The sequence below is a fragment of the Bubalus bubalis genome, chromosome 1 (genome assembly GCF_019923935.1).
Source record: "Bubalus bubalis isolate 160015118507 breed Murrah chromosome 1, NDDB_SH_1, whole genome shotgun sequence".
Lineage (NCBI taxonomy): Eukaryota > Metazoa > Chordata > Mammalia > Artiodactyla > Bovidae > Bubalus > Bubalus bubalis.
The window spans coordinates 20,026,149-20,052,832 of record NC_059157.1 but is presented as its reverse complement, the minus strand read 5'-3'; the positions used below and the strand labels follow the sequence as shown (position 1 = coordinate 20,052,832).

The window sequence follows — 26,684 nt, the reverse complement described above, 5'->3', positions numbered from 1 at the left end:
GTGATTTTGGAGCCAAACAAATAAAGTCTGATACTGTTTCCCCATCTATTTCCCATGAAGTGATGGGACCAGATGCCATGATCTTTGTTTTCTGAATGTTGAGCTTTAAGCCAACTTTTTCACTCTTTCACTTTCATCAAGAAGCTTTTTAGTTCCTCTTCATTTTCTGCCATAAGGGTGGTGTCATCTGCATATCTGAGGTTATTGATATTTCTCCTGGCAATCTTGATTCCAGCTTGTGCTTGTTCCAGCCCAGCGTTTCTCATGATGTACTCTGCATAGAAGTTAAATAAGCAGGGTGACAATATACAGCCTTGACGCACTCCTTTTCTTGTTTGGAACCAGTCTGTTGTTCCATGTCCAGTTCTAACTGTTGCTTCCTGACCTGCATATAAATTTCTCAAGAGGCAGGTCAGATGGTCTGGTATTCCCATCTCTTTCAGAATTTTCCACAGTTTATTGTGATCCACATAGTAAAGGGCTTTGGCCTAGTCAATAAAGCAGAAGTAGATGTTTTTCTGGAACTCTCTTGCTTTTTCTGTGATCCAGTGGATGTTGGCAATTTGATCTCTGGTTCCTCTGCCTTCCTCAGCGATCAATACAAAAAAAAATAGAGGAAAACAACAGAATGGGAAAGACTAGAGATCTCTTCAAGAAAATTAGAGATACCAAGGGAACATTTCATGCAAAGATGGGCTCGATAAAGGACAGAAATGGTGTGGACCTAACAGAAGCAGAAGATATTAAGAAGAGGTGGCAAGAATACACAGAAGAACTGTACAAAAAAGAGCTTCACGACCAAGATAATCATGATGGTGTGATCACTCACCTAGAGCCAGACATCCTGGAATATGAAGTCAAGTGGGCCTTAGGAAGCATCAACAAACAAAGCTAGTGGAGGTGATGGAATTCCAGTTGAGCTATTTCAAATCCTGAAAGATGATGCCGTGAAAGTGCTGCACTCAATATGCCAGCAAATTTGGAAAACTCAGCAGGGGCCACAGGACTGGAAAAGGTCAGTTTTCATTCCAATCCCAAAGAAAGGCAATGCCAAAGAATGCTCAAACTACCACACAATTGCACTCATCTCACACGCTAGTAAAGTAATGCTCAAAATTCTCCAAGCCAGGCTTCAGCAATACGTGAACTGTGAACTTCCAGATGTTAAAGCTGTCTTCGAAAAGGCAGAGGAACAATGGCTGTTAGACCTGCTCTGAAACAGCCTGAGAAAAATTCCCAGAGGGACCCAGGTGAAAAGGGATGGACTTGTTATTACTGTGGGAAGAAGAGGGATCTCAAGCGGGATTGCCCTCAAGCATTTAAGCCACCACTGGCTCCATGTCCGGTCTGCAAGGACCACACTGGAAAGGAGACCGGCCTCCGAGGTGTAGGTACCAGGGGTCAGACTCTCAAGGCAAGCGGGACTGAGGGTGCCTGGGGGTCCCTGAACAATCTCCCGTCCTAATTACACCTGTGGAACCCCAGGTATTAATAACTGTGAGGGGCCAATCCATCAGTTTCTTTTGGACACTGGGGCAACTTTCTCTGGGCTCACTGAAGCCCCTGGTCTGCTTTCCTCCTGATCCACTACTGTAATGGGACTGTCAGGACGAGCCAAACACTATTATTTCAGTCATCCTTCAAGCCGCAACTGGGATTCTGTGCTATTTTCTTGAGTTTTAATTGTGCCAGAGTCTCCCCACTCCTTACGGGGAGGGATATACTGAGCAAGGTCTGGGCCTCTGTTTTCATGAATATGGAACCTGCTCTTTTAACTAAAGAAAATGTGAATCCTAGAGTGGGGGCTGATGAAAAAACTGTGGGCTGAGCACAAAATACTGGTCCTGTAGTTATCACGCTCAAAGACCCTCATTTATTTCAAAAGCAGTATCCACTAAAGCCTGAGGTTAAGGAAGAGTTAAAACCCATTATTGAAAATTTAAAGGAACGGGAGCTATTAATTCCCTGTAACAGTCCATAGAACACTCCTATTTTGGGTGTGAAAAAAGTCAAATGATAAATGGAGACTTGTTCAAGATATTCAAATAAGTGCCTAATCCTTATATTTTGTCTGAAATTCCTAAACAAGCCAAATATGACTTTAAGACAATATAGAGAATTCTTGGACATTACAGGCTATTGCCGCATTTGGATTCTGGGTTACAGGGAACTTGCCCAGACTTTATATAAACTTGAGACTCAGTAGGCCCAAACCAACAAGCTGGTTTGGTCTCCAGAGACTCAAAAGGCTTTTAAGACTATTCAAACTTTTCTCCTACAGGCTCCAACTTTGAGCTGTCCCACAGGATCAGAGGTTAGTTTGTTGCTGAAAAAAGGTTATGGCCACATCAAATAAGGGTAATTGTTACTATTGTTTTACTAATGCCTAAGTCAAGGCTATGGTTTTTCCAGTGGTCGTATATGGATGTGAGAGTTGGACTGTGACGAAAACTGAGTGCCGAAGAATTGATCCTTTTGAACTGTGGTGTTGGAGAAGACTCTTGAGAGTCCCTTGGACTGCAAGGAGATCCAACCAGTCCATTCTGAAGGAGATCAGCCCTGGGATTTCTTTGGAGGGAATGATGCTAAAGCTGAAAGTCCAGTACTTTGGCCACCTCATGCGAAGAGTTGACTCATTGGAAAAGACTCTGATGCTGGGAGGGATTGGGGGCAGGAGGAGAAGGGGACGACAGAGGATGAGATGGCTGGATGGCATCACTGACTCGATGGACGTGAGTCTGAGTGAACTCCGGGAGTTGGTGATGGACAGGGAGGCCTGGCGTGCTGTGATTCATGGGGTCGCAAAGAGTCGGACACAACTGAGCGACTGAACTGAACTGAACTGAAAGCTCGTAAGTTTACTAATGGGCAAAATCTTACTGTACTGACTTCTCATAATGTAAGTGGGATCTTAAACTCTAAAGTTCAGAGCAACAATGCTCCACCTTTAACTGTAACTCAAAGGGTGTTGAAAGCTCTAGGAATAGAATATCACTTACACTGTTCCTGGAGACCCCAATACTCAGGAAAGTTGAAAAGGCTAATGACGTTATTAAGAGGCATCTGTGTAAGCTAACTGAGGAAACACAAGACAGTTGGTTTAAAGTTTTATCCATACCTTTAATGAGGGCTTGAACTGCCCCTAAGAAGAAGGGACTGTTGCTATGACAGACCATTTTTGTGCACAGATACTTTCATAGATCCTGAAGCCTTAGAATTAACTATGTGACTCAGCTTTTAACTTTTCAACAGACATTACTGGGAGGTTAACTCCTGACCCAGCCTTTGAGTCAAACTAGCCACTATTTGAGCCAGGAGCCAAGATGGGCCTGAGACTCTAGATGGGCTTGCTTTTGCTGACTCCAAAAGTCATGAGTCTGCCGTTTGACCCTCAAGGTAGAGACTTCCTGTCCTGGACTCATTCCTACGGTGCATTCCACAATCCGTCTAATTGCTGGGTCTGCAGAGCACTCCCCTCCTCATCAATTGAAGACTTCCCATGGTGGGTTTCTCTGCTTAAAGGAAAGGACTTTCTTCAATTCTGTGATGACATCTAACAATCCTAAGATGGACTGATGTAACTATGGACATAATGTGACTTTTAATTTTGATGTTTTAACTTGGTTTAATGCCTATTTTGCCTTACATCTGTAACTGTATAATGGGGTTTGTTTCTAACCGTCTGAAAGCTTTTAAGTTATAAATGGTTGTTCAAACTCCTAAGAGTGCCACAACCGCCTCCAACTATTACTTGGGGCCCCTGGATCAAAGACCTTCAATATGAGGGTTAGGAGAATATGTTGCCTCAACAATTTAGGGATGATGCCCCTCAACAGCAGGAAGTAGTTATGCAACGAAAATGATGCTCCTTTTCCATGGCAACGCAATTTTCCTAAAAGAAAAAGGGGGAATGAGAGCGTCAATTCCTAGGCAGGTTGATAAGAAGTTTGGGGGCCCCCAAGGAGAGAGGGTCTGGGGCTCTCAAGGAGGAGATAGTGTTAGTTGCTGAGTCATGTCCAACTCTTTGCAACTCCATGGAATGCAGCCTGCCAGGCTTCTCTGTCTATGGGATTCTCCAGGCAAGAATACTGGAGTGGGTTGTCATTTCTGTCTCCAGGGGATCTTCCCAACCTGGGGATCGAACCAGGGTCTCCTGAATTGCAGGCAGATTCTTTACCATCTGAGCCACCAGGGAATCCTCAAGGAGGAAATAGGGGTCTGGAATTCTCAAGGAAGAGGAAAGGACAAACATCTTTTTTTCCCCTCTACATTTCTTAGTCTTAATCACATAACATGTTTTTTTCTTTAAGCCCAGAACTGATGATTACACAACAAACAACTCAGTTTAAACTCTGTACTAAGGATTATATAACAATGTATCCTGCTTGAGGAAAATTTCTCTTTCCTGAAAACCTTCTGGCTAATCCTGTTATCTTAAAATGTACATTATGGGAGTGGGTCTAGTAAGATCTTCACAACCTTGAGACATTCTTTTGATTTAGTATAATAACTAATTTAAAAAGTATATAACTCCCTTGCTAACACTAGCAAGGGAGGCACTCTCCATCCCGCTTCTGATGTCTGTGTCAGAAGCTTTCTCTGCCCCTTTTCTTATTTTAAGAAAACTCTGCTATACAAAAGCTCTTGAGTGATCAAACCTGGTCCCTGGTCCGGAAGATAAATCTTCTTCCTTCTTCAGAGATCACTAATCAGACACCATTCACTGTAAGCTATCAGTTATGTGCTGCTTAGTACCCTAGATGCACTGGCCTTGGAGCACTCACAACATTGTGTTCACATCTGCTGATGAATCTGTTTCCCCCACTAGACCATAAACCCTCAATGTTTAGAGCCAGGTCCAATTCATTTTGATAATCACTGCCTGGTGTGGCACCTGGCACCTAGAAAACACTTTTGTGCCTATAGGGGCCAAGGTCTACTGAGTAAAGTCATCTGGATATCAATCACTAAAAGGAATGGTAGAGAATAATTGCCCTCTCACAATACCAAGTAGCAGGAACTACGCAAATTCAGTTTATTGTCACATGGAAAATAAGTCAGGGGCTTCATATCACCTGATTTTCCAAAGCCCTGTATTAATTTTCTATTGGTGCTGTAACAATTAACAACCTTAATTCTATCTGCAATCTTGAATCCACTTTGCCATGTAAGGTAACATATTCACAGATCCCAGGGGTCAGGGCATGGCTATATTTGGGGTGCTATTATTTGGCCTACTACAAGCCCCAAATATAGACAGAAAAATAAATGTTGGATTGCAGAACATGCTTTCTCTGACATAGGGCCTTTTATTTGTTGGGTTGGCTTTTTCTCTCTCAGGTTATAGGTCCTTCTCATGTATTTGGTGACTTATTAAGTAAGCTCATCTTCTCTGGGAGATTGCAGCAAACATTCATTGACTTCAGGAACTATGGCTGTGTGGGTTTCCCTTGAGGTGGCTATGGTTTCTCAGGCTCTGTGGTTTTTCAACAGGCTCTGTGGTTTCTCAATATTGTGGGCAGAACCTTTGGAGGGAGAATTATGCAAACTTCCACACTGAGGAGACTTCCTTTGCAGAATCTGCACCTCCTCTACATCATGACTACATCCAGAAGGGAAGATTTCAATCTTCTCTTCCAGTTTTCAAGCTTATTAGACCTTCCTTTAAGACACTATGAAAAAAGACATATGAGAGGCTAGAGATCAACATTAGCAGGTGAAAAGGAACCTACTTGTAATTGGGCAGGCAAAACCAGTCCTATCTCCCAGGTAACCTTTAATGTCTCATACCAGAGGCCTTCTCCAGTTTTTGATAATAAGAGCTGACATTTACATAGCATTTAGCAAGTGCCAGAAGCTGTTCTAAGCAACTTGGCATACATTAACTCATTTATTTCTCCCAACTCTTAATATCCCCACCTTGCAGATGTGTTTACAGACATTGAATAACTTTTGGATTATTCAATGTTTTATTCTGAGCAACGTCAAAACAAAGACAAGATATGAAGGAATGGGCAACAGCCAGAGAAACTGCACGCACACACACCATTTATCTCACAGCTTCTACTCATTTATTTCCTTCAACCAGCCAAACAATGCAAGCAGGCAGGAGAAGTGGGTAGAATCCTGTTCCAGGATGGACTAGTGCCTCTCACTCCCTTGGGTGCCACTTATTCTCACAGAATGAATATTCATCAAGACTTGGCTGGCACTGTTCTGATTAGGGAGGCTGAGCCCTCGGGCTTTGCCTGACAATCTATTGGTCTGCAGTAGCATCAGCCCTATTCTGATTGCTGTGCTGTGCTTAGTAGCTCAGTCCTGTCTGACTCTTTGTGACCCTATGGACTATAGCCTGCCAGGCTCTTCTGTCCACGGGGATTCTCCAGGCAAGAACACTGGAGTGGGTGGCCATGTCCTTCTCCAATGCATGAAAGTGAAAAGTGAAAGTGAAGTTGCTCAGTTGTGTCCAACTCTTAGCGACCCCATGGACTGCAGCCTACCAGGCTCCTCCATCCATGGGATTTTCCAGGCAAGAGTACTGGAGTGGGGTGCCATTGCCTTCTCCATCTGAGCCACTAGGGAAGCCCAAAGTTATGTAGGCCATTATGTCATTACATATGCGTTATTATATATAGTTATATCATAGTTACATCATTTCCACATCAATATCTTCCAGAACTTTGGAGAACTTTCCTAAACATGTTTATGACTTTGGAAGTTTTTCTACACTTATTTATGACCTTGGGAACTTTTCTAAACTTGTTTATGACCAGGTGTTTATCTTTTTTGAATGAGAAAGCCATGTGCTAATCCTTCATGGGGAATATATGTTCGATTTTAATCACTTTTGGAAAAAATGTTTAGAAGAAATGCTTTGGGAAAGCTAGTTTACCATTTTTAAAGTACAGCAAATAGATTTTTATTTATCCGTGTTAAAATGTAGAATAAGCCATCCTTTAATCACACACAGCTAGTTAGTGACAAAGTTAGGGTTCACATTCACGCAGTCTAAATGCAGAATCCACATGTTTAACTACTGTCTAATATTGTCCTTCCGTCATCAATGCCCATGATGCCAGAAGCCCAGATTCCTCTATGAAGGTATTACTACTAAGCTGAGAGAATTTTTAGCTGAAGTTTTATCCAGAAACCCAGGAGAATCTTTTTTTGTAAAGCTATAGGTGAACACAGCCTGGAACTAACAGCTCCTAGTTCCACTCAATACTACTCCCAAGTGTACAGTTCATACCCGGAGAAAATCCAGTTCATCAGAGGGCAGACAATGGATGTCTTGTGAGCAACATCCAGAGGACCCTGCTATGTAAAAGATAAAAAGCAACTGAAAATTTTAATGGTGGGGGGGGGCAGGGGGGATGCTAATAAACTAATATATAGGGAATCTTTAAATTATTATAATTTTCCTCCTTTGTAATAAGTTGTTTTACCTAATAAAATTTTCTCTGGCACAATGTGGTTAGCATGACTGCAGCTGTTAGCATTATTGTTCACCTATCAGTTCAGTTCAGTCGCTCAGTCATGCTATTTCAAATCCTAAAAGATGATGCTGTGAAAGTGCTGCACTCAATATGCCAGCAAATTTGGAAAACTCAGCAGTGGCCACAGGACTGGAAAACGTCAGTTTCCATTCCAATCCCAAAGAAGGCTCAAACTACCGCACAATTGCATTCATCTTACACGCAAAGTGATGCTCAAAGTTGTTCACCTATAGCTTTACAAAAAAAGATTCTCCTGGGTTTCTGGATAAAACTTCAGCTAAAAATTCTCTCAGCTTAGTAGTAATACCTTCATAGAGAAATCTGGGCTTCTGGCATGATGGGCATAGATGACAGAAGGACAACATTATCTTCTTCTAAGGCCCAGGTGAGGAAAGGGCACTGTCTCAGCCAAAAGATAACTTTACTTTGTGCTGTGGTTGCAGAGGAGGCAATGCAGAGAGCACTGCAGAATAAGTGGACTTAGTACATAGGAGACGCCGCCAGTGAACTTGTATCTGGAGCAGATCAGTGGGAAGGATATGGACGGAATAAACACACCAGGTCTAACGGCAATAAAGACACCGAACAAGTTCATGACCATACAATTTACAAAGCTTATCCTATGGGGAGAAAAATAAATATCACAACACTGTCCTGAAAAATGAGTGTCCTTTTAATTGGTGGCTCTTTTGTGTCAGAAATATGGTTAAGACAGAGTGCTATGTGCTCACAATTTTATACCACTTGGACATGATTTTTCTGAAAACATTTTTGAAAATAAGATGCTATACAACTATGATACTCAACAACAGTTACTGGAGATAGTGAGGGGCTGGGCGGGATCTTCAATTTTCAGAAGAAACAATTAAACCTGATTTTCTTTGTTTAAGATTCCTATTACATGTAAAATAGTGATATTTATTCCCGCAGTATCTTTGCCATAAAGGAAATTGTGAGGTGAATGCTATCAATAGTGGCTATTAACACATTATGTATGACACACAAGAGCAAGAAACTGAAAACCAAAATATCCTTACAAAACACCCTGGTCTTTTAATCCTCACGACAATGCTACAGTAAAATCAGAATTTTAGAATGACAGAGCTGAAGCCTATCTACCAAGACTAGCCAGCTAGTAACCACGAGAGATGTGATTCGAGCCCAGGGTTGTTTTACTATAAGCTTTGATTTTTTTTCATGAGGGTACAGTGCATCCCGCATGGAATTGTATTTAGCTATAAAAGATCAGGTAATGATATCTGCTTTTCATGTTTAGAGCTCAACATTAGTCCATACAAACCCAAACCTTATAAATACTTAATGTTAAGCACTTTTACTACTTTCCAGTGAAGGGGAAAAAAAATTGGAATTGATTGAATGCATTTTCAGACACAGTTTACCAGTTGAATAGTTTCAGGCAATTCAGCCTTTTTTTAAAAATCTCTATCCAGCAGAAACTTTTAATTTGTACATATAAACAGACATACTTCGGAGAAGGCAATGGCACCCCACTCCAATACTCTTGCCTGGAAAATCCTATGGACTGAGGAGCCTGGTAGGCTGCAGTCCATGGGGTCTCGAGGAGTTGGACACGACTGAGCGACTTCACTTTCACTTTTCACTGTCATGCATTGGAGAAGGAAATGGCAACCCACTCCAGTGTTCTTGCCTGGAGAATCCCGGGGACGGGGGAGCCTGGTGGGCTGCCGTCCATGGGGTCACACAGAGTCGGACACGACTGAAGTGATTTAGCAGCAGCAGCAGATGCATTTTGAATTAGGGTGAACATTACTATGAGTAACTGGCATTCAGGGTAGTAGGTGACATAATTCCTGTGTTCCCAATCAGGGACAGGATCACAGTAAATGGGGCAAAGGGGAGTTATGGACACCTAATGCATCATGTTGATTCACCAACTCCTCAATGCCACCCCGTGCTGTCCATTAAGATTCAAAACCAGGAGAATGTGTGCTGTGAACAGATTTTAGTTACACTGAGGGAAGTTTTTCTATCCAGTCACACATTTGTCAATATGTGAACAATGGCACAAATTTATAAAACAAATGGATAACGTTTGTATTATAATCTGTAACCACAGACTGCTGCTGCTAAGTCGCTTCAGTTGTGTCCAACTCTGTGCGACCCCAAGGACAGCAGCCCACCAGGCTCCCCGGTCCCTGGGATTCTCCAGGCAAGAACACTAGAGTGGGTTGCCATTTCCTTCTCCAATGCATGAAAGTGAAGTGAAAGTGAAGTCGCTCAGTCGTATCCGACTCTTAGTGACCCCATGGACTGCAGCCTACCAGGCTCCTCCATCCATGGGATTTTCCAGGCAAGAGTACTGGAGTGGGGTGCCACAGACTAGATGGCAATAAATGTCACTCATAACATTAATTTTGTTTTTGGCCTTATTGTATTTAACGGTAGTCATCAATAAACTTACCTACTTATTTGGATGGGAACGTTAGCATCACACTACACTGAATAATGAACATGTGAAAAAGCAGTTTATCATGTGGTTTAATATTCTGCAAAGCGCAATTTCTACCTGACCCATCTAAATCTTGGACATTTCTTAAGACACAGACTCTCCATCTATGTCCACTCTCTTGGAATAATGCTGTTTTTTTAAATTTCCATAACGCCTACTTTACTATTAAACAAGAAGCAGGAAATGGAGACCTTAATGAGATGATCCAAATCATCGATACATTTTTTTTGATGGTAGACAATAAAAAAAGGAAGGTATAGGCAGAGGAAAGAGAAAGAAATTGCTGAAGAATGGTTTCTGAAGGTGAATGATGGGTGCAGCAAGCCGGTTTTTATCTTAGTTTGGGAAGGAGAGGGAAGAAGGATGAGAAGGTCAACTAAAAAGAATTCAAAAGAAAGGAACATGTTTGTAATTATTTCAGTCAAGTTTAAGATGAGAAATGAAAGCACAGAGATAACAGAATAGAAAAAAACATAATTTTAGTAGTTAACATTCATTGAACTATTAATTCCATTTTGCAGAGGGGAACCTAAGACAAGAGGGGTTCAATAGCTTGCCCAAATCTACAGAGCTCGTTCATGGCAGAGCCTGAATTTCAATCCTTGCAATCCGAACTTCTATTTTAAAATGAGGTACTTAACGAAGCACATACAGTGAGAACTCTCATAGAGAGCAGACATAGAGACCAAGGGATTAACTGGGAGGGGGAGAAGGCCGCATTAAAAAAAAAATTTTTTTAACCAGTGGGCTAATTATATGCGTTGTATGTTAGTCCCTCACTCGTGTCCGACTCTTTGCGACCCCATGGTCTGTAGCCCACCAGCCTCCTATGTCCATGAGATTCTCCAGGCAAGAATACTGGAGTGGATTGCCATTCCCTTCCCTAGGGGATGTTTCTGACCCAGGAATCGAACCTGTCTCCTGCATTGCAGGCAGATCTTTACCATCCGAGGCACAAGGGAAGCAGACAAAACACTTTGTATATGTTAGCTCATTTAATTCCGCTAACAATTCTATTCGATAGATACTCCTTGGAAGGAAAGTTATGACCAACCTAGATAGCGTATTCAAAAGCAGAGACATTACTTTGCCAACAAAGGTCTGTCTAGTCAAGGCTATGGTTTTTCCTGTGGTCATGTATGGATGTGAGAGTTGGACTGTGAAGAAGGCTGAGCGCGAAAGAATTGATGCTTTTGAACTGTGGTGTTGGAGAAGACTCTTGAGAGTCCCTTGGACTGCAAGGAGATCCAACCAGTCCATTCTGAAGGAGATCAGCCCTGGGATTTCTTTGGAAGGAATGATGCTAAAGCTGAAAGTCCAGTACTTTGGCCACCTCATGCGAAGAGTTGACTCATTGGAAAAGACCCTGATGCTGGGAGGGATTGGGGGCAGGAGGAGAAGGGGAAGACAGAGGATGAGATGGCTGGATGGCATCACTGACTCGATGGACGTGAGTCTGAGTGATCTCCGGGAGTTGGTGATGGACAGGGAGGCCTGGCGTGCTGCGATTCATGGGGTCGCAAAGAGTCGGACACGACTGAGCGACTGATCTGATCTGATCTGATCTGAGTTCATTTTTCAGACAGGGGCACTTGACATTTGATAAACGACACATATCTTGCACAGAGTTCCATCTCAATAGCAGGTTCTGCAGCAAGAGAAGGAAGGCTGAAGGAGACTTGGCAACAGAACGGAACAGGGCAAGGTAAGCAGGTTCAAAATGAGAAATGCAGGAAAAGTTTCTCACTTAAGCCCAGGCTAGTTCCAGTTTTCAAATCTCCCCGCCCAGCCCGCGAAGGCGTCACAAAGCCCGCCCCTCGGCGGCGAGGCCACGCCCCCTTCCGCGGAGGGGCTCGGAGCTCCCAATTCTTCCCTCCCACCCTCTGACCCCGCCCACTCATCCCAGCATCATTTCCTGTGCGCTGGGCGCTAATTGGTCCGGCAGTCGGAAGTGAGGGCGGGCGGTGGGGCCGTTGCCGCAGTGACAGAGCTGGGGGAGTCCGAAGATGGCGGCGTCGCGTCGCTCTCAGCATCATCACCACCATCATCAACAACAGCTCCAGCCCGCCCCAGGGGCTTCGGCGCCGCCGCCGCCACCTCCCCCCCCACTCAGCCCGGGCCTGGCCCCTGGGACCACCCCGGCCTCTCCTACGGTGGGCGGCCTGGCTCCGTTCGCCTCCCCGAGGCACGGCCTAGCGCTGCCGGAGGGGGATGGCAGTCGGGATCCGCCCGACAGGCCCCGATCCCCGGACCCGGTTGACAGTGCCAGCTGTTGCAGTCCCACGAGCACCATCTGTACGGTCGCCGCCGCTCCGGTGGTCCCGGCGGTTTCTGCCTCATCTGCCGTCGGGGTCGCTCCCAACACAGCCGGCGGCGGCAGTAACAATTCACCGTCGTCCTCTTCTTCCCCGACTTCTTCCTCCTCTTCCTCTCCATCCTCCCCCGGATCGAGCTTGGCGGAGAGCCCCGAGGCGGCCGGAGTTAGCACCACAGCACCACTGGGGCCTGGGGCTGCGGGCCCGGGGCCAGGGGTCCCAGCAGTGAGCGGAGCCCTGCGGGAACTGCTGGAGGCCTGTCGCAATGGGGACGTGTCCCGGGTAAAGAGGCTGGTGGACGCGGCAAACGTGAATGCTAAGGACATGGCCGGCCGGAAGTCTTCTCCCCTGCACTTCGCTGCAGGTCAGAGACTTTTTGAATTGTTTATTAAGGGTTTTGTGTTTGGCACTGGGCTCCTGGTAGGGAAAGAAAACGAGTTATGATGATGGGAACGATGGGGGCGTGGTGATGATGCCTCAGTACGTCTCGAGAAGCCTTGAGGTTCCTTTCTTTAGGAAGTGCCAGGGTGACGGGGGCGTGGTAGGGGAACGTGTGAGTCCCTTCTTTTTAGTTTGCACAGTGATCCTCATGCTCATGCCCAGCCTCCCTTAGTGGTCGTCTCAGGACATGGATATACTTAACTTTTTCAGTTCCGAGTGTGTCGGAATAAAGTTGATCTGAGCAGCGTTAGAGTAGTTTTGTCGTGTGTTTGCTGATTTCCTTTTTACAGGAGTAATGTCGCATGAGGACAAACTAGACCAAGAGAAGTTTAATAAAACTCAACAAGTGTTAAGTAGCTATCGTAACCTCATCATTAATATAAGAGACTTAAATGCGAGACTTAAATGAAGTTAGTGAAACTTTCTCCGCTTTTGAGGTAGTGTACAATCCGATTGGGTAGATCAAAATGTGCGTATGTGAAACAACTGGAGAAGAATATTTGGATGCATTATGTGATGGCAGAAGAAAAGGCTTTGAAGTTCTGGCAACTGCTGTCTGTTGCCTGTGTAACAGATAATTTACCTTATCTCAGTAGCCTCAGTCTCCTCATGGGCAAAAATGTATATGGGGATTGTGTGAGGATTTACTGAGAAGTATCTGGGACCTAAGTTCTCCCCCTAAAATACTTATTCCTAAAACCTGGACCACTGCACCCTTTTTTTTTTTTAAAGCAAGTAATTATTTTTTTTTAAAAACAGATAATATGTTTTTATAAAATACAGAGAAATTTAAAACAAAAAGGATCATAATCTCATTGCCTAGATACCTCCCATTAACATTAAAAAAATAAAGATGATAAGGTTATATACCTTAGAAATGTTACATTAGAAATGTGTATGTTGTATGTATATTCATATAGTACAGAAATATACGAAATGAAAAAGCATCACACATAAACATCAAAGATCATACTCTGAAGATAACTTCTGTTAAGTTTCATGCTGTATTTCTAATATATACCACTCTTTGAGTTTGTTCTGTTAATGTAAAGCGTATGTTAAGAACTTAATGTATTGTTTATTTCTACCAGAACTCGGAAAATATTTTTATCCTCATTTTACAGATGACAAAAGTGAAGCATGTACACTTAAATAATCCTAAATTCACAAAAGAAGTAGTGGAACTTGGATTTAAACTCAGTTTGATTTTGAAATGTGTGAAGTCCAGGTTAAACAATTACACTTGGTTTAAGATCACTTTTCATTTTTGTGAGTAATTTTTACGGAGTTTTCACTTTGGCAGTGTTTGGGGAGAAGTAATTGGGGGCATATACACTCCAAGAGTGATGTTCACACTTTTTTTTTTTTTTTTTGCAGTCTATACTTAGCAATAAATTTTATTTTGTAACATGCAAAGTGAATCAAAAATTTCAGGAAACAGTTCTTTGCCTTGCTACATGTGTTGTACTCTGATATTTTATATCCTAATCCATTTCCTTTCTTGCAAATGCTGTTTGTTATCCCATTAATGAGTCATGGTCAGCAATGTGAGAAATACTTAACAGGAAATCATTATTAGATCGCTGGGAATGTGGACACTACTATTAGGAAAGATTGAGGGCAGGAGGAGAATGGGGCGACAGAGGGTGAGAGAGTTGGATGGCATCATCGACACCATAGACTTGAGTTTGAGCAGACCGGGGAAATAGTGAAGGGCAGGGAAGCCTGGCATGCTGCAGTCTGTAGGGTCACAAAGAGTCAGACATGGCTCAGCAACTGAACATCAACTATTAGGAATGTAGAATTGAATCAAAATCAGGCTCCCATTTAAGTGAACAGATGCTCACAAGTGTTGCTTATTTTAGATGAAATCATTTCTTTTTTTTAGGCAGGATGAAAGATCTATAATAAATGAAGCAAGACTGCCTTTGTAGACTTTATTCCAAATTTTACTATTAGAACACGTTGTTTCACGAATCTTGTCATTTTTCATCATACTGCATTGTAAGTAATCACTTGCAGATGATAGTTACATTAATTTTGGTAATATTTAGGATTAGTCACACATAAAATAGTGCTTATCTCCCAAGTCACATCTTCTGTTTGCCACAATAGTTACTTTTTATTCTGTTTTTAGAGTTTTATGTGTACCCAGCTAAGCTAGAAGACAAACAGTGAAACAGTCCTGTAATTATGTTGTAGTTATGAGACCCTGGCTTATTTAGGGAAAAAAAATAATCTGTTTTAGTTCCGTGTGGAAAAGGGAACAAAAACAGTGAAACTGTCTATGGTGTAAAAGTAGTCAATTTACTGTATTTCATGTTTATGTTCATAGCATTAAAGCTTTGTTTAATCTAGTCATCTTCATGCCTAGGCTGGGTAATTAAAAGTGATTCTCAGTTGACTATTACTTGATGGGAATGCTAGTCACTGAATGTCATGGAAGAGCTGTTTTAAAGATAGGAAATTGGTACCATGCCTTGGATGAAAAGATTTAAAAATTGTAGTTCCAGTGTTCCACACATCTTTTATTACTTAAGATGTGAAAGTCGCTCAGTCGTGTCCAGCTCTTTGGGATCCTATGGACTTTACAGAACCCCATGGAATTCTCCAGGCCAGAATACTGGAGTGGGTAGCCTTTCCCTTCTCCAGGGGATCTTCCCAACCCAGGGATTGAACCCAGGTCTCCCACATTGCAGGTAGATTCTTTACCAGCTGAGCCACAAGGGAAGCCCAAGAATGCTGGAGTGGGTAGCCTATCCCTTCTCCAGATGATCTTCCTGACACAGAAATCAAAACGGGATCTCCTGCATTGTAGGCGGATTCTTTACCAAGTGAGCTGATAGCTTATCATAGGTTGGTGTTAAATATTGACACAGTTTTGAAGTGGTCAGTTGTCCTTACCCTTATGGAGCTTATAGTCTACTGGGGAAAACTAAAAGCAACAATAACAAAAACCCCACAAAGTGTCCTAGAGTGATAGGAAAAGTAAACTCTTCTCTTTTGGAGCAGGCAGTTAAGGACGTTTGTCCTGATTTTAGATCATTTAAAGAAGTCTTTCTAGATAAAGAGATGTTTTAAAGCGAGGATTTAAAGGATGAGTCCAAGCTAGCCAAGCAAAGATGGGAAGGAAGAATGTTAATTAATGCCTTTATTTCCATTTAAAAATAAGTATAGTTCTATAGAATGAAATGAAATCATTTTTAAGGCTCTTTGAAGTGCTGTGGAGTCATATTCATATTTACATCCTTATGCCTTTTTTTTAAAACCATAATTCTTTCCAGCAGCGGAGTTAAGAATCCTTTCTATCCCACTTTGGACTGTGATAATTGTTAAATGTGTCTTAGAGACAGTATTAATAATGTCCACAACTAGAAACATAATCTTTAGTTTCCACTGTTGGTATAGATTCTTACAGTACTGCTTCTGATACCTTCTTAAAATGACTATATTAAAATGATCCAGAAGAAGGAAATGGCAACCCACTTCAGTGTTCTTGACTGGAGAATCCCAGAGACAGAGGAGCCTGGTAAGAGGCCATCTATGGGGTCTCACAGAGTCGGACACGATTGAAGTGACTTAGTAGCAGCAGCAGCAGCAGAGTTTATATAAGACTTACAGATAAGATGCTTGACCCTGGTTGTTCAAAGGACTATTAAAGCTGTTGAAATAGGATCAATTTAGAGTGATGTATCTCATGAATTAAATTCCTAGTAATGATGCATTTTTGTTAAAGGACCAGTATATTCTGATGAGTTTTCTTTTTAAAGAAAAGTTCGGATAAGGTCTTTGTGAAAAAACAACAACGAAAAAAGTGTTTAATGAAGCACTGATTTCTGAAATTTCATGATATTTACTTTAAACTGAAGAAATTTTGAAGTAGGCTTCCTGGTTACTTTAATGGTGAGCATTAGTTAACGTATGACTTGACTAGGACTTGTAATATAGGGTACTTCAATATCAAAACCAGCAAAATATGTATGGGAGTTTTGTGCTTTCTTTTGATTTCAAAGATATCTCCCTCAACGCATATTAACCATATAGAGATTGCCCTACTCATTTCTCTTTCTCTTAATTTTTTCCATCATGTCCATACTTGTCCCCCTACCTCCATCTCCTTCACTGTTTCAATTCTGTTTAAAAAAGAACGAAACAAAACATTGGGCTCTAGACTGTTGTTGCCCATCAGTAGGTAAAAAAATGAGTCAGAACACTTTAGTTCTGGAATGGGAATCTTTCTATACATTATCTGGCAAAGTCCTTGATTATACAAATGTTTATGTAGTTATATAGTCCTTGATTATAGCAAATGTTTTTGCCTCAAGGTTTAGCAAAGGTCCGATTTGATACAAGAAGAAAAGGAGCTAGTTTCATAAATATCTTCTCAGACTTAAAATTGTTGGCTACAAACTGAATTATCTTTTACTTAGTCTTTTCTCAACATCTTATACTTTGGTTAAGGTACCACTTTAAAAAAGTTCACATAGAACTTTTAGTTAGACAGGTGTACAAAGTGTCTCTTTCTTTTGGATTAATGGTACTACTCTTTGGAAGCAAATGATTGAAAGAGCAAATTAGTTAAATGAAGGTGTTATGTGTCTCTCAATAGTAGTAAGTTGGTAACAAGCAGACTGCAACCATAGAGGAATACATACATACATTGGTTAAAAATACTGTCTGATTTCTGTTATATACCTGTCTGCTTATATTTTCCTTTATACAGCAGTATTTTTTTTTTATGATGTGTAATCTGTAGACATTTGTGCAGCTGCCCGTAAATACACCAGTATACATATCATTATCCAGAGTTTAGTGTTTGTTTAAAGATTTGTCTTTTCATATAAAATCTGTACGAATCTTACATCTTATATTCACAGAATTCTGACAAATGCAAATGCCTGTATAATCCAAATTGTTACAGCTAATTTAGAAAGTTCCTTCATGTTATTTCCCTCTATCCCTACCCCTCCCCTCCCAGCAGACACATTGCTCCAACTTTTTTCCACTATAGATTGAGTTGTCTGTTTTAGAAGTTCATATAAATGGAATTATGCAATATTTCCTTTTTTGGTAAGACTTCTTTTGCTAAGCATAATGCTTTTGATGTAACTTGTATCAGTAGTAGGTACTTCATTATATGGGCATGCTACATTTGCTTTATACCTTCAGTTTGGTTTATCCCTACTTTTAGACCCTTAGGCTGTTTTCAATTTTTGACTATTATGAATAAAGCTGTTACGCTCATTCTTGTAAAATTCTTTTTGAGAACGTAGATCTTTCTCAGTACCTCGTATTGAAATTGCTGGGCTTTAGGGTAGGTAAATTTTAAGTTTTATAAGAAACTGCCAGACCTTTTCTCAGGGTGGATGTGCCATTTTACATTCCCATTAACAACATACAAGAGTTCCCATTGTTCCATGTCTTTGCCAACATTTAATGTTTTCTGTTGCTTTCATTTTAACCAGTCTGATGAGAATGTGTGGTATCTCATTCTGCTTTTATTTTGCATTTCCCTGACCTTTCCATGTGTTTATCTGCCATTTATATTTTTTCATAAAGTCCACTTACCCTTTTTTTAAACTGGGCAAATCAGTAGGACTATATTAGTAATTATTAAAGCCTACTATATTCAGTTCAGTTCAGTTCAGTTCAGTTCAGTCGCTCAGTCGTGTCCGACTCTTTGCGACCCCATGAATCGCAGCACGCCAGGCCTCCCTGTCCCATCACCAACTCCCGGAGTTCACTCAGACTCACATCCATCGAGTCAGTGATGCCATCCAGCCATCTCATCCTCTGTCGTCCCCTTCTCCTCCTGCCCCCAATCCCTCCCAGCATCAGAGTCTTTTCCAATGAGTCAACTCTTCGCATGAGGTGGCCAAAGTACTGGACTTTCAGCTTTAGCATCATTCCTTCCAAAGAAATCCCAGGGCTGATCTCCTTCAGAATGGACTGGTTGGATCTCCTTGCAGTCCAAGGGACTCTCAAGAGTCTTCTCCAACACCACAGTTCAAAAGCATCAATTCTTTGGTGCCCAGTTTTCTTCACAGTCCAACTCTCACATCCATACATGACCACAGGAAAAACCATAGCCTTGACTAGATGGACCTTTGTTGGCAAAGTAATGTCTCTACTTTTGAATATGCTATCTAGGTTGGTCATAACTTTCCTTCCAAGGAATGTCTTTTAATTTCATGGCTGCAGTCACCATCTTCAGTGATTTTGGAGCCCAGAAAAATAAAGTCTGACACTGTTTCCACTGTTTCCCCATCTATTTCCCATGAAGTGATGGGAACAGATGCCATGATCTTCATTTTCTGAATGTTGAGCTTTAAGCCAACTTTTTCACTCTCCTCTTTCACTTTCATCAAGAGGCTTTTTAGTTCCTCTTCACTTTCTGCCATAAGGGTGGTGTCATCTGCTTATCTGAGTTATTGATATTTCTCCTGGCAATCTTGATTCCAGCTTGTGTTTCTTCCAGTCCAGCGTTTCTCATGATGTACTCTGCATAGAAGTTAAATAAACAGGGTGACAATATACAGCCTTGATGTACTCCTTTTCCTATTTGGAACCAGTCTGTTGTTCCATGTCCAGTTCTAACTGTTGCTTCCTGACCTGCATAAAGGTTTCTCAAGAGGCAGGTCAGGTGGTCTGGTATTCCCATCTCTGTTAGAATTTTCCACAGTTTCTTGTGATCCACACAGTCAAAGGCTTTGGCATAGTCAATAAAGCAGAAATAGATGTTTTTCTGGAACGCTCTTGCTTTTTCGATGATCCAGCGGATGTTGGCAATTTGATCTCTGGTTCCTCTGCCTTTTCTAAAACCAGCTTGAACATCTGGAAGTTCACGGTTCACGTATTGCTGAAGCCTGGCTTGGAGAATTTTGAGCATTACTTTACTAGCGTGTGAGATGAGTGTAATTGTGTGGTAGTTTGAGCATTCTTTGGCATTGCCTTTCTTTGGGATTGGAATGAAAACTGACCTTTTCCAGTCCTGTGACCCCTGCTGAGTTTTCCAAATTTGCTGGCATATTAGTAACTGTATTTCCTAATGTGTATGAAGCTACCCCAACACTTCCCTGATTTCCCCTAGTGGCTCAGATGGTAAAGGATCTGCCTGCAATGTGGGGGACCCAGGTTTGATCCCTGGGTCAGGAAGATCCCCTGGAGAAGGGAATGGCAATCCACTCCAGTATTCTTGCCTGAAGAATCCCCATGAACAGAGGAGCCTGGCAGGCTACAGTCATGGGGTCACGAAGAGTAAGACTCGACTGAGTCACTAACACTTCCGCTTTTCACCCCAAAACTTAGTAGCTTCAAATAACAAGCATATTTTATTTTCTGTGGTTCGAGATTCCAGGTGTAGGTCAGGAATCTGGGCAGGCAGATTCCTTACCATCTGAGCCACCAGGGAGGCCCCTTTTGTGTGTGTGTATATATATATATATGTATAAAACTTAGTTATATATATATGTAACTGAATCAGTGTGCTATATACCTGAAACTTACAAACATTGTATATGTTCAGTTAAAATTATTTCTGTGCATTACTACAACAGAACAATGTATAGCTATGTTTTCCATCCTTTGCAAAAAAGAATAATGTAATTTTACTTTTTCCTTGTAATTTACCTTGTAAATTTATGTTTTCATAATTTTACTGGCATTGTTAGATATATAAACTTAGGCATGTGAAAGTATTAGTCGCTCAGTCCTATCTGACTCTTTGTGACCCCGTGGTTCCTCTGTCCATGGAATACTCCAGGCAAGAATACTGAAGTGGGTTGTCATTTCCTTCTCCAGGGGATCTTTCCAACCCAGGGATCAGACCTAGTCTCCCACATTGCAGACAGACTCTTTACCGTCTGAGCCACCCCAAAAAAGAAAATATATCCTTATTTCTTTTAAAAGATTTCCCCTTTTACCTTTCATTTCTCATAAAGCAGAAGTTAGGAAACTTTATATATATGGCCAGACAGTAAAGATTTTAGGCTGCATGCCCTGTGATCTCTGTTTCAACTGTGTCATCTGGTCACCTCTGCTTTTGTGCCATGAAAGTATCCATAAACAATGCATAAATGGATGGTATAGTTATGTTCCAATAAAACTTTATATGTAAAAGAGATGGCCAGATTTGGCACATGAGTTTTAGTTTGCTGATCCCTGTCATAAGGCATTGTGTGTATTTTTTTTTCACTTTTGTTTTCCTTCTTGTTTAGTCTTTACTTCTGAAATACTTTTTTATTTTGAGTTATTTCTGAGTTCCGTCATCTTATTCTAACTCACATATATACTAGTCTTTCATATCTTACATCTTTTTCATATTGTCTTTTAGCTAATATTGAAATAGTAGATCCTAATTTTGTTTTTTTGGGGGGTCATTTTCTTCTAGTCTATATTGCTAATAGAGGTGTTACCCTGCTCACATTCTTATGAAAACTCTGCATGGAATTTGACCTCTTTTTTTTTTTTTTTTTTTTTACTGCTCATTTTTAGAGAAATTAATTGCTAAATAATCAAGGATAAAAATAGAAGCCTGAACCTTGAGGGTAACTCCCCTTGTCCTTTCTCCTCATGTTGGACGTGGAACTCTGACCTAGAATATAGTAAGTCTCACAGGAAGGTTTGCAGGATCATCTCTTACAGGCATAGCATTTAAATTAAGCAACATAATTTTATATTAATATCTTAGTTTATATAGCCTACATTGCTGCTTTCTAGGAGCCTTAACCAGAGACATCGTGCTAAGGGCATTTTATAGGTAAGATGTCTTCCTCATAGTCTATTTACATAGAAGTTTTCATTAAGAGAGGCTTATCTAGTCACCTGCCTTTTTTTCCTCCCTGCAGGCATCCCTTTCTTTCGCAAGGAACTGACTAGGTCACAGGCTAGGTATGCCTTTCTTCCAAACCAGACATGATTCTTTGGCAGTTTAAAGACCAAAGAAATATATCTGGAGGATATATCTTCAAGAGCCAAGTTGTGAGCATAGATATGTTTAAAAAAAAAGAAAGTTGGATCTTTAACTTAGAGCCCAGGAGAAGAAAAGTGATAGAGGAATGTAATAATGCTAAGCAAATGCATTTTATTTTAGTGTTAGGTCTTAGAAAGGAATAAACATCATCATGAGTCTTGCAATGAAATGCAGGTGAAAACACTAGAGTAACTTATTCATAAATGTATTTAATAGCCTGTTTTTGCTTCTTAAACAAAGAAATGTTTTGAGTAGTTGGTTGTAAAATATGTGAGAGATACAATTGAAGACACAAGAGCCTCTTAAATTCTCGTTTTCCCCCTATGTCAGGGTACTTAAAGTTACCTTGGTCTATGTTTATTCTTCTGACAGGAACACTCAGAAAGGTGGGTTGTAGCCCTGATCTTGGGGGGAGCCTAACACCTGTATCATCAATGTGGGTTCATAATAAGAATTGAGGAGAAGGCAATGGCACCCCACTCCAGTACTCTTGCCTGGAAAATCCCATGGAGGGAGGAGCCTGGTAGGCTGCAGTCCATGGGGTCGCTAAGAGCTGGACACGACTGAGTGACTTCACTTTACTTTTCATTTTCATGCATTGGAGAAGGAAATGGCAACCCACTCCAGTGTTCCTGCATGGAGAATCCCAGGGACGGTCGCACAGAGTCGGACACAACTGAAGTGACTTAGCAGCAGCAGCAGCATGGGTTTCTGGGGTATTTATACTAAAGCCCAGGTGCTCAAGATAACTTTGAGGTTCATGTTCTAAAAGTTATTTAATTTTGAATAATTGAGGAAAGTTATGAGTGTTTTGTTTCTGTGTGTCTACTGGGTTTTCCTTAAAAGGCTTCATCAGATATTCAGAATTGCTTTTCCCTAGTGAGTTGCTGGGACCTTTGTCAAGTAGAAACTTGCTTTGCCTGTTGGTTCAGGAATCTATGTTTAAAATTAAAATGAAAGCAGTGTGAGCTTAAACCTTTTTTTTTTTTTTTCTTCAGTGTTTTCTTGGAATGTGTCAGTTCCCTTTTGAATTAAAGTTTGTGAATTTTTTAATTGTACAAAAAAAGGAAATAAAGTGTTGTAAATTTTCCTTTCCCTTTTGCCTTTTTGGTGTAACACAAACTAAACTAATGGTTGGTGGCAGATGATTTATTGGCTTGTTTGTGTGGACTTGCACCTTTTTTCTTCTGTGGTAGACTTTTTTTAAAAAAGAAGTAACTTTTGTTTTATTTTATGAAGAACACTCTTAAGTGAAGCTGGTGGGTTTTTTTTAAATTGTGAGGGTCTGATGGTGAAGAATGCAATGACTAATATGTGTCCAAGTATGTCAACGCTACAGAATACAATGACTGCTTGGTGCCAGTGTTTTGGTTCATGTCAAGGTGTCAGCAGTTTTACCTACTGTTGCTTTTGCATTATCATGAGCACTATCTTAATATTATTTTGTAAATGGTTTTGACTTCTCAGATCCCCCCAGAAAGGGTCCCTGGAACCACCAGGGGTCCACAGACCACACTTTGAAAACTGTTGAGCTAATACAAATAGTTCTTAATTTTGCTAACATTTTTTTTTTTTTTTGAGAATCTGATAATAGGTATGGACATTTCTTCTGAAATACATATTTAAACATCAAACTTACATGTAATTTTCAGAGGGTTATAAGTTCGAGAAGCACTAGCTCAGTGGTTTTCAAACTTCGTATCAGAGTCACCGGGAAGGCTTTGTTAAGGCAGGTTGCTAGGCCAACAGTCCCACTGCTTCTCATTCAGTTGGTCTGGAGTAGTCTGAGAATTTGTATTTTTTCATCCATCCTATTTGGTACTAAGGCAATGGCACTCCACTCCAGTACTCTTGCCTGGAGAATCCCATGGATGGAGGAGCCTGGTGGGCTGCAGTCCATGGGGTCGCTAAGAGTTGGATGCAGCTGAGCGACTTCACTTTCACTTTTCACTTTCATGCATTGGAGAAGGAAATGGCAACCCACTCCAGTGTTCTTGCCTGGAGAATCCCAGGGATGGGGGAGCCAGGTGGGCTGCCGTCTGTGGGGTTGCACAGAGTCGGACACGACTGACGCGACTTAGCAGCAGCAGCAGCAGAACTTTTATTAATCTGGAATTTTGCATTTTCCTTTAATTAGGAGATGTCCTGTCATTATTTCTACATGTATCTGTCCTCTCTTCCAGTCCTCTGTCTCGCCTCTCTCTTCTCTCCTTTATTTCAGTTTCTCCTCCAATGTTTTTTGGGAGAGTTCGTCAACCAGTTTTTCCTCAGGAATTGTTTCCTTTATTTCCACTATTATCCAGTCAATTTATTATATCCTTCATTTCTCCTATTATATTTTTCATGATAATATTTCCAGTTGGTTTCACTTGATAGATGTTTGTTCTCATGTTTTCAGTATTCTCCAGTTTTTCGCTGGCAACACTTAATTTGCCAATTTTAAATATCTTTTTTTGGTCTATTAATTCTGCTCTCACTTATTCTGTCATGGTGCTTGCACTCCTCAGACATCCTATTATTTTCTGCTGTGAGCTTATAATCCCTTGGAAATGACAGCTACTTGGGCCAGTATTGCATTTGAGAGGATGAGTTTGGGGTTCTAGCTTTTGGTTTTCCATGTGGTTTTAGCCAAATAAGGGCATGCGTCAGGGTAGAGAGGCCCTGGATGTGATGCCATCCTAGGTGCTCAGGGTTCCCCTGACTCTCTTCGGTCCTGTAGGCATGCGCTTTGCTTCCCACCTCAGCCAGGTTCCACTGCTCTGCCTCGTATTGTCCCTTCTCTTTAGGCTAGAGGTGCACTGGAGATACCGAACTCATGTTCTGCTGCAGCACAGGGGACAGCATGGCAGGGGTGAGGGGAGGACTCAGATCACTTGCCTCTGTTCTCTGTCCTAGCCAGGGTGACCGATCATCTGCAGTTAAGCTGATGTTTCTTCCCACAGTGGCACTCAGCCTTTTTTTTTTTCTTCCTTCCCAAGGAGCTGTGATTTTTTTTACCCTGTTTTTGTTTGTTTTGTATTTTTGTTGTTGTTTAAACTGGCATCTGGAATTCGTGTCTTATCCTTTCGCTTTTGGTGTTTTTTCCCAGTGTTTTGGGGGGAAACATACATTTTTCTACTGCTTCCTAATGAAATACTTCATTTTTTAGTGCTTCCTAATGCCATAGTTCTTTTCTTCTATCTAACTATAAATGTTTTCCTTTCTAAACCAGATTCTGTAAGATGGAGAAATTAAATTGGTCAGAATCCATCTTTGACAAATGAAAAATATATGCAACTTTATTGCTTTATAGAAGTCATTTTGTAGTTGGCTTTTTAAACTGTTATTTTAGAAGTAACAGGGAATATACTCCCTTTTGTTTAACCATGACTTCTGATGTAATGAAATGTAAAATAGTTCTTTATTTAAAAGGTGATATAGTTAGAATTGAAATTAGAAAAGGAAGTAATAATGACTTTGAATGTTAAGTAGAAAATGTATTTTTTTTGTCATAGAACATTTCTTATAAAGTAAGCAGAAATCTAATAGGTATCCAGGGATCTGTGTATATTGGACTGTGTAAATTTAACCCAGTCCATAGAAAACCTTTGACATTTTAAAGAATTATCACAAGACTTCCCCTACCTCCCAGTTTAGAGCATAATATTGTGGCATGTAATTTCCTCCACGCGTGCATGTGTGCTAAGTCGCTTCAGTCGTGTCCAACTCTTTGCGACTCTGTGGGCTGTAGCCCGCCAGGCTCCTCTGTCCATGGGGTTCTCCAGGCAAGAACACTGGAGTGGGTTGCCAGTGCCCTCCTCCAGGAGATCTTCCCGACCTAGGATCGAACCTGTGTCTCCTGCAGCTCTTGCATTGCAGGTTTCTTTACCACTGAGCCAGCGAGGAAACCCATAATATCCTCCATAAAATGTAGTGAAACTGAAAACTTAAAAAAAATAGAACTACCCATCATGCTGAAATGGATCTGCTCCTCTGGGTGTCCTCCTAATTTTGAGGCTGCCTCCTGCACATCAGCCAACATACAGGTGTGAGTCAGGCTTTTTTCCTTCTAGTTTTATTGAGATAAAGTTTGCTTTATCACACTGTATAGTTTTTAAGATGTATGGCATAATGATTGATTTATGTATGTCATGAAATGATTACCAGAGTAAGTATAGTGAATATCTGTCATCTCATATAAATAGAAAATGAAAAAGAAACAAATGTTTTTTCCTTGTGATGAGAATGCTTAGGATTTACTCTCTTAACATCTTTCATGTGTAACCTAGAGCAGTTGTAACTGTATTTGTTCTGTTGCACATTACATCCTTCATACTTACAGCTGGACTTGTCTGTATTGACAATCTTTATTCAGTTCCCCTTCGTGCAGCCCCACCCGATCTCTGATAACCACAAATCTGATCTCTTTCTCTGAGTTTGTTTACTTTTTAAATACAGTTGACCCACGAATAATGCAGTGAACATAGTGGTGCAAAAAAGATATTTTTTTGAATTAGTGTTCTACTTTTGTTCAGAAAAATACCCAGAAGTGGACTTGCTGGATTGTCTAGTCGTTTTTTTTCTTTTGAGGAACCTCAATACAGTTTTCCACAGTGACTACATGGTTTTCATTCCCACCAACACTACACAGCAGTTCCCTTTTTTCCACATCCTCACCAGCACTTATTATTTGTTGTCTTTTTGATAATAGTCATCCCAAGAGGTGTGAGGTGGTTTTTATTTGTATTTTCCTGATAAATAAGGAGTTGAACATCTTTCATGTGTTTCTGGGTCATCTGTATGTCTTATTTGGAAAAATGGTTCAGATCCTCTACCATTTTTAAAATTGGGTAGGTTTTTTTTTTTTTGGTGTTGAGTTGTATAAGTTCATTGTATATTTTTGATATTAACCCCTTATCAGATACATCATTTGCAAATATTTCATTCAGTAAGTGGCCTTTCATTTTGTTGATAGTTCCCTTCATTGTGCA

The 26,684-nt window shown here is 41.0% G+C and overlaps 1 protein-coding gene across 2 annotated transcripts in view; it reads left to right on the top strand.

Annotated features, from left to right (window-relative positions):
• The first annotated feature begins 11,942 nt into the window (after positions 1–11,942).
• The window catches only part of TNKS (tankyrase), a 161,233-nt gene continuing 146,491 nt past the window's right edge, over positions 11,943–26,684 (top strand). The window contains exon 1 of one of the 2 annotated variants that reach the window (XM_025278992.3): positions 11,943–12,666. In XM_025278992.3, coding sequence (XP_025134777.1) covers positions 11,994–12,666 — 673 coding nt within the window. In that variant the 5' untranslated portion in view covers positions 11,943–11,993. The remainder of the gene's footprint in view (positions 12,667–26,684) is intronic. The other variant, XM_006060715.4, reaches the window with a different exon arrangement.